Source organism: Palaemon carinicauda, unplaced genomic scaffold (genome assembly GCF_036898095.1).
Source record: "Palaemon carinicauda isolate YSFRI2023 unplaced genomic scaffold, ASM3689809v2 scaffold571, whole genome shotgun sequence".
NCBI classification, from domain to species: domain Eukaryota; kingdom Metazoa; phylum Arthropoda; class Malacostraca; order Decapoda; family Palaemonidae; genus Palaemon; species Palaemon carinicauda.
In genome coordinates this window covers 40001-52947 of record NW_027171840.1, presented here as the reverse complement: position 1 = coordinate 52947, position 12947 = coordinate 40001, and the positions used below count along the sequence as shown (strand labels likewise).

Here is a 12947-nt window from a genome sequence, read left to right as displayed (position 1 = left end):
GCCATTCATGACTAGCCTTTAAACCTTTGAATTTATATATATATATATATATATATATATATATATATATATATATATATATATATATATATATATGTGTGTGTGTGTGTGTGTGTGTGTGTGTGTGTGTGTGTGTGTATACACACACACACACACACATATATATATATATATATATATATATATATATATATATATATATATATATATATATATATATATATATATATATATATATATGTGTGTGTGTGTGTGTGTGTGTGTGTGTGTGTGTGTGTGTGTGTTTGTGTGTGTGTGTGTGTGTGTGTGAATATATAAAGAGAGAAGGAGGACTCTGACCAATGTAAGAAGCTATAGAGATGCAGATATTGGTAGTGATCACCAGCTCTTCATTGCCACACTGAAATGGAAACTGAAAGCACGAAACAGAAAGTTAGATAGAATACCTGCGTTTGATACAACTAAGCTTTTAGAAGAATAGCACAGAAAAACATCTGCAATTCATTGTAGGAATCGATTTGCAGTCTTACAGACTTTAAGAGAAGAACTGACAATTAATGAAGAATGATGTGATGTTAAGAACATATATCAGTCAGTTGGTATTGAAGTCTGAGAACAAGCAGTTACAATGAGAAAGCCATGGATATCAAATGATACTTGGGATACAATGAAAAGGAAACAAAGACAGAAATTGATTATTTAAAGTTTTCGAAAAAATAATGAAAATTGCAAGGTAGGTCATGCTAAGTAATCCAGTATTCACAATGAGGTCAAAAGAAAAGACAGGAATGACTGAAGAGAATATTTGGACAGTAAAGCAGATGAGGCTGACTATGCTATGAATTCAGGAACTGGCTAACGTGTAAGAATTGCTCGTAGAATTATTAATGAAATCTCGAATGGGGCAATGAAGAAGAAGCATATACCCAACAAAAAGAGAGATAGCTCTGTTATAGTAACAAAAGATGAAGAAAGATAACGTTGGATGGAGCAATTTAGTGATGTTATGGATTGGAGATATGAAGGGAGTAATTTGATTGGTGTACCCGAAGCTGATGAAGTCCTTGAATGGGATCTTTTCGGTTTGAGTGCCTATCGAATTTAAATGTTTTTTTATTCCAAAGTATGTATTTTGATGTGGAAAACCCTAAAATGATAACCATTTTGTGGAGAAACCAATACTTATGTGTTTATGTTGTATTTTTGTTTCAAAAATCAGTGTTGACTATGAAGTATAGTTTAGAGTGGTTATTTGAAAACATCAAAACAGAATTGGATGCAGTCAAATTTTTCCAGGAGAACAAAATTATACCAGCAAATAAGAAGTGCAGAAGGAAGCATGATATGGTATTTAAAGAATGTGCTGGAAATGTTGTATGGCGATGTAGTAAATCGGCATGCGGTCAAGAACGCCTTTCAGTTCGCAAAGATACGTGGTTGGAGGGTTCAACGTTACCACTGAAGAAAATAATTATTTTCATATATTCATGGTCTAAGGAGTACACAACAATAGATTTTTGCATTGAAGAACTTGGAATCAGCAAGGACACAGCAGTGGATTTCAACAATTATCTTAGAGAGGTAAGTTAGTGTATCGGAACCTAACATAACCAACCCTAACCTAACCTAACCTAACCTAAACTTAACCTAACCTAACCTAACCTATTCTTGTTTTTTCTATTTCAGGTTTGTGCAGAAACAATACTGAAAAACCCAATAATTATTGGTGGAGAAAACAAAACTGTGGAAATAGACGAAACGTACAACAGCAAACGGAAATATAACAGGGGAAGAGAATTGCCGGAACAATGGGTCTTCGGAGGAATCTGCAGAGAAACAAAGGAAGTATTTTTGTATGCTGTTGAAAACAGAAATGCCTCAACCCTGACTGAATGCATTGAAAAGAACATCTACCCTGGCACAACCATAATAAGCGATCAATGGAAAGCGTACAGTGGAATTGAACAACTGAAAGGGTATAATTTCCAACATCTCACTGTAAACCATAGTGAAAATTTCGTGGATCCTACAACAGGTGCACACACTCAAACGATTGTGAGCCTATGGCATAGCTTAAAAATGAAAAAAAAAAAAACGTCAGGGAGGTACTCATCGACAAATGATAGATTCATATCTATGTGAGTTTGCGTGGAGAAAGCGCACAGAGAAATCGCAGCATTTCAGTAAGATATTGATTGATATAAGCCAATTTAAGTGTTAATGAATAATTTCTCCACGAAATGGTTATCCTTTTTGGGTTTTCCACATCAAAATACATACATTGGAATAAAAAAAACATTAAAATTCGATAGGCACTCAAACCGAAAAGACCCCTTGAAGGGCCCACAAATGAATTCAGTGCGTTTGAAGTTGAGGCTATCCTAAAAAAAAAAAAAACAAAAAAAACAAGAGATATGGAAAACCACTCGATACGATGGAATAACTACAGAGATGATACTGACTTAGAAATAAAGCGACTCCCAGACTAATTACAAGATTGTTTTGTAGAATGTATCATGAAGAAGAAAACCTAATGACTGGGAGTTAGGAGTGTTGGTGAAAATAGTAAAAAAAAAAACGAGATCTAACTGATTGCAATTATTACAGAAGCATAACACTTACATAAGTTGTTTAGAAAATAGACATTATGCTTATTATAAAGAGACTGGAAAGTAAGATTAAGGAAAAGCTGAGAGATTAACAATAAGGATTTAAAAAAGTTAGAAGCTGCACTGCCCGAATATCAATTTTGAGACATGCTTTATAGCAATGCGTAGAATATAGAAATCCCCTTTTGATGGCATTTTTAGACGATGAAAAATCCTTTGATAGTGTACACTGTACCAACCGTGTGTCACACAATTGTACATAATTCCTTTTGTATATATTATGATTGTATATTCGCTCTTCCCTCGCACTAAACCGAGCATGAAAATTCATGTCTGCTTTTCTCCTCTGTAACATTGTCAATATTTGAACATGAAAATTCTTGTTGCTTTGAGATTTTGCATATAAAGGAGAGTGTTCTTTAATAAACAAGTCAATTGATTGCATCCTGCCTTTGAGTCATAATCTCTCTCTCGGCACCGTCACATAGGTGACCCCGGAAGTCGACTCGCTCCCACTGCCTTCCACCCCCACCTCCCTCGCCCCTCCATCGTTGGTACTATGATGGACTCTACCACAGCAGTTGGCGCTGCGGCCGTCCCATTGAAACTTTCACTGTTCGCCAGCGGAGAGGCATTTGCTTGGTTTCAGCGCGCAGAAGTCCAGTTTCGCATCAACAGCGTGACTCGCTCAACCACCAAAGCAGATTATGTTCTCGCGGCGATACCCGAGGACACCTTCCCAGAAATATCCGACTGGCTTTGTGAACAAGGAGACACGCCAATAGCGTATGACGCCCTTAAAACATACCTTCTGCAGCAGTACTCGCAATCGCCAGCCGCCAGTGTAGCAAAGCTTTTTCAGCTCTCGCAACAACCGTTGGGGGACAAAAGGGCTTCGATTCCCCTCAAGAAATGACCAGTATCGCTGGCCTTCAACCTGCCGCAGACGGCTCTCCTCGTGAGGTGAACCTACTTCGTGTCCTTTGGATACGCCGTTTACCCGGACCTATACGCACTGCCATACCCGATGTCGATAGTTTACCCATAAAGGACTTGATGACCAAAGCCGACACCCTTATGGACAGCCACTTTAAGACCCCCATCAACGCCTCCACCCCTGACGAAGAGGATGCCTATTCAACATCAACTGAAGCTGACATGAATGCCGTAGGACATACACGCCCACACCGTGACGTGCCGAAGCAGAGACAAAGCCGCCCACCACCCAACAATCGCTCGCGCCCCAACAAACGACTTCTACTGCCACTTCCTACCTCCCATCCACTGCAGTTTTGCTATTACCACTTCAGATTCGGGGCAACTGCGAAGAAATGTGCCACGGATTGTCAGTGGCCAAAAAACGTGTAAGTAGGCCATCGCTTGTGGCGGTGGCCTCCCATGTTTCTAATCTTTTCTTTTTACAGGATGCAGGAACGGGTGTGCGATTTTTGGTAGGCACGGGTGCTTGTCGTTCTCTTTTGCCAAGGAAACACTTCAAGGCACGACGTAGTCTGTCTTCATCTGCCGACGTCCGCTTAGTAGCTGCCAACGGATCTGCGATACCCACATACGGTTACGAGAACCTCATATTATCGTTCGGAAATGGTAGATTCAATTGGAAGTTTCTCGTTGCTGACGTCACAATGCCAATCCTCAGTGCGGATTTCCTCTGTCATTTCCACCTTCTGGTCGATGTCGCCCACCGACGACTGGTCAACGCAGACTCGTACTTGTCGACACCTCTTCAACCCGCATCCTCTAACCTCTCTCTCCATATTAGCGCACCCACGGATGCCTACGCCCACCTCCTCACGTCGTACCCGGAAGTTTTCCGTCCAGAACTTCGCCAAACGCCCACGGTTCGTGCCAAGCACGGTATTTATCACCATATCAAGACGACGGGACCCCCAGTCTTTGCAAAATTCAGACGTCTGGCACCGGAACGATTAGCAGCCGCCAAACAGACGTCCGCCGAAATGGAGGAAAAGGGCCTTTGCCAAAAGGCCTCCAGCCCATGGTCGTCACCTTTACACATCGTTCTGAAGAAAGACGGCTCCCTCCATCCGAGCAGGGATTACAGGCGCCTGAACATGCAAACAGAACCGGATCACTACCCACTCCCAAACATTGCCGACGTGACTTCCTACCTGCACAAAGCAAAGGTTTTCTCTACGCTCGATCTCCTGAAGGGGTATTATCAGGTGCCTATGAACCCAGAAGACATCCCCAAGACTGCCATCACCACTCCGTTTCCTACATACACCTTCGATTACTCCTGTTTTGGCCTTCGTAATGCTGGGGCCACGTTTCAACGTCTCATGGATGGCATCTTAGGGGACCTCCCTTTCTGTGTATGTTTTGTGGATAACATACTTGTGTTCTCCTCCTCAAAAGAGGAACACCTCCGTCACATGTGCATCGTGCTCGACCGCCTGCAACAAAACGGCCTTGTAGTTCGGTACGACAAGTGTACCTTTGGCGCCAACGAAGTGTCGTTCTTAGGGCACCGCATCACTCCTGAAGGTGTCCAACCCCTCCCTGAGAAGGTAGCAGCCGTTCAGAACTTCCCCGTGCCCGCGACCGTCAAAGCTCTGCAGGAATTCTTGGGCATGATCAACTATTATCATCCTTTTCTGCCAGCCATTGCCACCACTCTTGCTCCCCTCTACGCCAACCTCAAGGGTAAGCCGAAAGACCTGAAGTGGGGGCCCCTTCAAGATGCAGCCTTCTGCAATGCAAAGAAGGCCCTATCAACTGCTGCGGCTCTTACTTTTTGTATCCCACATGCCCCTCTCCTTCTCTCCACCGATGCCAGCGACGTTGCTATTGGTGCAGTACTCGAGCAGGTGGTCAATGGCTTGCCAGGCCCATTGCCCTTCTTCAGCAGAAAACTGTCCAAGGCAGAATCGGGTTATTCTACCTTCGATCAAGAATTGCTGGCGGTGCACTTGGCTGTCCGTCACTTTCGCCATTTCTTAGAAGGTACGCCCTTCGTCATTCGCACAGACCACATGCCTCTGGTGCACGCTTTTACTCGACAGTCTGATGCCTGGTCCACCTGGCAACGCCGACATCTCTCCGCCGTGGCTGAATACAATTGCACCCTTCAATACGTCCCGGGGAAAATGAATCCGTTGCCAATGCCCTGTCAAGAAACACATTGGTTGCCGCTCAGCTGGGATTGGATTACAACGCCCTGGCTGAAGTCCAACGACAGGATCCAGAGTATCAAGCATGTAGGACATCTTGCACGTTCCTCCGTTGGGAAGACTTTCCCCTCGAAGACTCCAACACCACCCTCATCTGTGACGTCAGTACTGTTAGACCGCAACCTTGGATTCCTGCTCCCATGTGCCGTCAGGTGTTTAATTTCATTCACGGGTTTTCCCATCCCTCGTGCCGTTCTACTACACAGCTGCTGAAGGCAAAGTTCATTTGGCACGGTATTTCTAAGGATACTAAGGATAGGGTCCGCGCCTGTACTTCTTGCCAAACTTCCAAAGTACATCGACACATGGATTCATGAGTGGGCACCGTTCCTCAATCCCAGCGTCGTTTCGCACACATTCACGTCGACGTTGTAGGCCCCCTACCCACATTACAAGGACATCGTTAGCTGTTTACCATCATCGAGCACTCCACCCGCTGGCCTGAAGCCATTCCCATGGAAACTGTAACGTTCACCTCATGTACATCTGCCTTACCCTCTGGATGGATTGCAAGATTTGGTATCCCTGAACATATTACTTCTGACAGGGAAACCACTTTCACCTCTCAATTGTAAACATCTTTACCGAATCTCCTGGGCATCACCCTACATCAGACAACGGCCTACAACCCCGATGCCAATGGAATGGTTTAACGTTTTCATCGCACCCTCAAAGCAGCTTTGATGTCCCACTGCAAGGATTGCAACTGGTTTACTCAGCTCCCCTGGGTCCTCCTGGTATTAAGGACCACTCCTAAAGACGCCCTCGACATCTCGGCAGCCGAAATGGTGAATGGCGACCCGTTGGTCGTTCCTGCGGGATTTTTTCCTTCTACAACCTCCTCCGACGATCTCCAGCACATACGTCACGTCGTGGGAAAATTTACTCCATGCCGCCAGACTTACAAGCCCCCAGCAAAGCATCACATACCAACAGACTTGCACTCTGCAACGTACGTCTTCCTACGCAACGACACTACCAAGCCACCACTAACGCCCCCTTGCACGGGCCCTTTCCTTGTGATCCGACGCAGTCCGAAAACATTCCTACTAAATATTCGTGGCAAAGAAGACTGGGTCTCCATTGATCGTCCAAAACCTGCTTACCTCCTGCCAGATGACCCGCCTACAGTTCGCCTCTCTAGATCAGGGTGCCCAATTTAACTTGTACAGTATGTCATTTTTAGGGAGGGAGCCTTGTACCAACAGTGTGTCACACAATTGTACATAATTCCTTTCGTATATATTATGCTTGTATCTTCGCTCCTCCCTCGCACTAAAACGAATATGAAAATTCATGTCTGTTTTTCTCCTCTGTAACATTGTCAATATTTGAACATGAAAATTCTTGTTGCTTTGAGATTTTGTATATAAAGGAGAGTGTTCTTTAATAAACAACTCAGTTGATTGTATCCTGCCTTTGAGTCATAACCTCTCTCTCGGCACCGTCACACCATCCAATTTTGTGGAGAGTCACGCATTATTATGGAATTTCTCCTAAATATGTAAATTTGATTAAATCCGTTCCTGAGCATAGCAAGTGAAAAGTTAATTTGATGGAGTGTTATCTAATGTATTTCCAGTTAACAGTGGAGTACTCCAAGGGAATGTGTTGTGACCAATGCTGTTTATCCTCCTCATGGATTTTTTAATGTCAGAGATGGTGGAGAGGGATTGGAATGGACTAGTGATAGGAATTTAGGAGACCTAGAGTATGGTGATAATGCTGTCCTTTTATCAGAACACCAGGATTTTCAATTCTTGCTTACCAGAATGCATGAAATATCACACGAGGTTTGGGTGAAGATAAATAGAAGAAAGACAGAGATGGTGAGAACAAAGTATGCAATGGAAGATGAAATATCATTTAAAGGAGAAAGGATTAATTAGGTAGAATCATTCAATTATTGAGAAACTATGATCTCTAATATAAGGTTTTACGAAATAGAGTTTAGTGAAATATTGAAAATCAAATCACCTGAAATTGCATATAAAAATAAGACTATATATCAGCTTAGTGAGATCGGTGTTACTCTATGGATATGCGTCATGGTATGACAATGAAACAATCTCGAATAGATTTAGTGATTTGAGAACAAAGGCCTTATAGGGATATTGGGAATTAAATGACAGGACATGATTAGAAATGAAATCATGATGAGTGGTAGATAAAGATGGTTTGGGCGTGCTCTTCTCACTCAAAAAGAGAGATTATTTCACTAAACGTTCAGCTGGGCTCAACAAGGAACTAGAAGAGTTGGCAGTCCCAGGCCTACATGCCTGAGGACTGTGAAGCGCAAAGTAAGAGATGATTAATGGAGAAATATTGAATTACAAGCTCAAGATAGATACATATGCTGAAATCTATCCGAGTCCCTTTCCGCCAATAAGCTTAGGAAGAGATGATGTTATATATATATATATATATATATATATATATATATATATATATATATATATATATATATATATATATATATATATATATATATATATATATATATATATATATATATATATATATATATATATATATGCTTCGTTTGAAAACAAAACCTTTTACAATTCAGTTAGTAATTGAATAACTATATCACTCTCTTACTTTTTATCGTATTCCTGTCTGTTTTTAATTAAAAGAAAATCAAGCTTTAATAATAGAATATCCTCTCTGCAATTTCATGTACATGCAGCATCGCAATATTATTTTTTATTATCTTTTTTAATGAATATTTTGTTCAATCAATTCCAGGATTTGATACGTTAATCAAAAAAAAAATCATTTCGTTATTTCTAGATAATAGATTAAGGTATCTGGAAAATGAGTTTCCAGTAGCCATATGTGTTTTATCAATCTCTCTCTCTCTCTCTCTCTCTCTCTCTCTCTCTCTCTCTCTCTCTCTCTCTCTCTCTCTCTCTCTATGATCACCAGGGCTTTAGAGCTTTAGAGTTTACCTCTGAATCAGGCTTTGAGCAAAACATAAGTGAAATTAGTCACAGCTCTGGAAACTGCTTTGACCTTGCATATACCGACTCCCCTGGCGTTATAACAAGTGTGTTTGGTTTTCCAGCTTGGACATCTGATCTTGCCTTGATTTTATTAGTAATGTATATTGTGCAGCCTGTCCCTGATGTATCTTACTCCTGTAAGAATTATATGAACTCTCAAGCCGACTGGAATTGGATTTTGAGTGATCTTTTGGGCTTGAATGGGTCACAATTGTATAGTAGTGTTGATCCTGCTGTCCTTTTGAATGAGTATCTGGTCAACATAACTAATAGGTGTATCCCTTCTCACAAGCTAAGATACCGAGTGAGGGACTAGCCGTGGCTCAGTGGTATTGTAGACGTGCTTACCTAGAGAAGCAGGAGGCCTATCATCTTTGTAATGGTAACAGATCAGACTTGACCTGGAAAAACTATACTCAGCTTAGAGCTTTCGATCAGAGAGTTTATGCGTCAACTGAAAAGGAATACAGTTCAACCATAAAAGAAACCCTTTCTGGTACAACTCAGGAACATAAACGGTGGTCTACCCTTAAATCTGCACTCTTTGGTGCAGATGCAACAGTTCCTTCTTTACTTAAATCAGATGGCTCAGACACTTACTGTCCAAAGGAAAAGACAACCCTTTTGGCTGATCTGATGTTTTTGACAGTAAACAGAGTAATGAAAAACTTGAACTTCCTCAGTCATGTTTTACTAAGGCTAAGCTAACTTGTTTAGCTTTTCAATCTCGTGAATTTAAAGCTCTGTTAATGGACCTTGATGTTTATAGAAATGAAGACCCAAATGGTATTTTTTCATTGTTTTTTTTTTTTTTTTTTTTTTTTTTTTTTTTTCTTCTTATAAAGACAGCATATTTCTTAGCTCCAAATTTTTCTGTTATTTTGTGCAAGTTAGCAAGAAGAGGAGCTTTTAGCACTTGTTGGAGGATTGGTAATGTTACTCCTCTATGTAAATGTGTTTGTGGTAGCTCAAGTCCCAATGATTACAGCCAAATTTCCATAACTTCCATATTATCTAAAGTTTTTTAGCGTCTTCTGGCAAAACATCTTAATAGGTTTGATGAAGGTAATCATCTATTCCTTACTTTGTAATTTGGTTTTCGTAAAAGGCCTTGGAGCATGTGATCCCCCTCTTTCAAAATCCAATGATGTACAAAATTCCTTGATTGTAGTCAGGAAGTTCGTATGATTGGCCTTGATTTTAGTGCTGCCCTAGACCGTGTTAATCATGAGGCCCTTATTTTCAAACTCAAATATTCTGGTGGGTCGTTTCTTAGCATTATTATTGATTTTTTAAGTAATAGATCTCAAAGAGTTGTTGTTGATGGGCACCATAGTGGGTATAGGAATGTGATATCCGGTGTTCCACAGGGTAGTGTTCTTGCCCCATTACTTTTCATACAATATACATATGAAATGTGGTCTGGCCTAGAAAACAAGCTTGTTGCATATGCAGATAATGCTACTCTCTTTACATCAATTCCATCCCCTAAATGTAGATCTGGGGTGGGTAGCTAAAATTAGTGCATGGTGCAAATTATGGGGTTTGAAGTTCAATCGTAACAAAACTCAAAGTGTTATTGTGAGTAGGGCAAAGACGGTGGCTCCTCAACATCCGTATCTCAGTATTGATGATTTTTGTTTAAATTTGTATGACTCTTAAAATTTTAGGTCTGATTCTCGACAGCAAATTTACTTTTGAGAAACATTTTAGGTCTGTGTCTTCTTCACTTTCACAAAAAAATAGGCTTATTGAGAAAGTCTTTCAAGATTTTCGGTGATCAATCTATTCTGAAGAATTGTTTTAATTCTTTTGTTCTACCTTGTGTTGAGAATTGTTCTCTTGTCTGGTGTTCAGCTGCTGATTCTTATCTTAATTTGTTGGACAGAAACGTACGGTCTATCAAATTTCTTATTCCTGATCTAGATATTAATCTTTGGCACCGTCGTTCAATTAGTTCATTATGCATGTTGCATAAGATTTTTCATAATCCTGACCATTCTTTACATTCTGATTTCCCTGGACAATTCTATCCTGTTCGTAATACTAGGCAGGTAGTTAATTCTAATAGCCAGGTCTTCTCCATCATAAGGCTGAATACTACACAGTATTCTAGAAGTTTTATTTCAGCTGTTACCAAGTTGTGGAATGATCTTCCTAATCGGATAGTTGTATCAATAGAACTTCAAAAGTTCAAAGTTGGAGCAAATGTTTTTATGTTGGCCAGGCTGCTATGACTTTTTTTTAAAATTTATATTGACATACCTGTTTTTGACGTTGTTGATAGTATATATAGGACATAACTTTTTGACGTTGTTATTGTTTTAGAATGATTTATTGATAACTTGTTCTCATCATTTATTTATTTCTTTATCTCCTTTCCTTACTGCGCTATTTTTCCCTATTGGAGCCCTTGGGCTTATAGCATTTTGCTTTCCCAACTAGGGTTGTAGCTTGGCTAATAATAATAATAATAATAATAATAATAATAATAATAATAATAATAATAATAATAATAATAATAATAATAATAATAATAATAAAGTGAAGTATATAAAGAAATCATGAAAAAATCTATTGTACTCAATTACACTATACCAGCTTCATAATATATATATATATATATATATATATATATATATATATATATATATATTTATATATATATATATATATATATATATATATATATATATATATATATATATATATATATGTATATATATATATATATATATATATATATATATATATATATATATATATATATATATATATATATATATATATATACATACATATATATCTATATAATATTAAGGTTCTGTCTTATCAATAAAGGCCACTGTCATCCTAAATCAATGATAGGCCAATCGTGAATATAAAAAGGTGACGTTTTAAAAATTGTTGAGAGAGAGAGAGAGAGAGAGAGAGAGAGAGAGAGAGAGAGAGAGAAGAGAGAGAGAGAGAGAGAGAGAGAGAGAGAGAGAGAGAGAGAGAGTATGCCTACAGCAAGAAGGACCAACTTTCATTTATATAGGTGAAGCGTCGATGTTGCATTAAGCTATTAAAGATATATGGAAATTATTTGTCTACATATAATATACTACATGTTTTTAACCATAACGTTTAAGATGAAGAGAAGGAAATGTTTTACTTTATCGGTTCAAATCTTTGGCCAGGAAAAAAAATATTTATATGAAAGAAAAAAAATCCCTAAGAGTTTAAGATCCCAAGACAGAGCAAATTCGACAATGAGCGGTATTTTTTACTTATTTGAAAAAAAATATATAATCATTTATACCACGTATTTATTTATATATATATATATATATATATATATATATATATATATATATATATATATATATATATATATATATATATATATATATATATATATATATATATATATATATATATATATATATATATATATATATATATATATATATAAAACAGTAACACTCGTGTTTTAGTCAATGTAAATATCAACCACAATGTCATATAATATCGAATTTTACTCTTGGGAATGTATATGCACTGAAATAGAATTTATATGATAAATGTTACTAATTTTACAAGGATTCAAACCTATGCCCTGAGCCGAAGCAATGCTTATATGGATGACTTTACAAATTTAGCTATATAGAAAGATATAAAGTTCATTTAATCCACTGGATATGTGAATGTCAAATTGAAGAATCTGATCTTAGACTTGAAATCAACACATCAGACCCAAACCGTCACAGCCTTTTCAGACTTTAGCACCCTCCCCTCACCCTCGAAAAAATGCTCCTATGCCCTTGTTCATTAGTAAAAAAAAATCAGGCATACTGATTCCTAAAAAAAAATTGTCACCAATTTCATTGTGCAGAACATAAAAAAAGAAAATTGGTTATTTCATCAAATGTTGTTAAATTTGGGTCATGAATTCTGCGGGGATTGGTTTAATGATGACATAATGGGGTAGCTTATAATGGTAGGGTACGTTTCGGCGTGGATGTTTAGGCACGGCCTTTTGACGCTAAAACATTTGTTTTATTTATAAATGTCGTTTTATTCATAAATCTTGAATTTTTTTTTTTATTCTTAGATCTGTCTGCATGGATAAACGCAATTAG

General features: G+C 38.6%; 1 protein-coding gene across 1 annotated transcript; it reads left to right on the top strand.

Moving 5' to 3' along the window:
- Positions 1-1227: 1227 nt before the first annotated feature.
- Positions 1228-2055, top strand: LOC137637190 (male abnormal protein mab-31-like; the record flags this gene model as incomplete). The annotated part of the gene is made up of 2 exons (XM_068369456.1): positions 1228-1581; positions 1687-2055. Coding segments are annotated over exons 1-2 (723 nt in total), but the record flags the coding sequence as incomplete, so codon positions are not given.
- Between the last annotated feature and the right edge of the window lie 10892 nt (positions 2056-12947).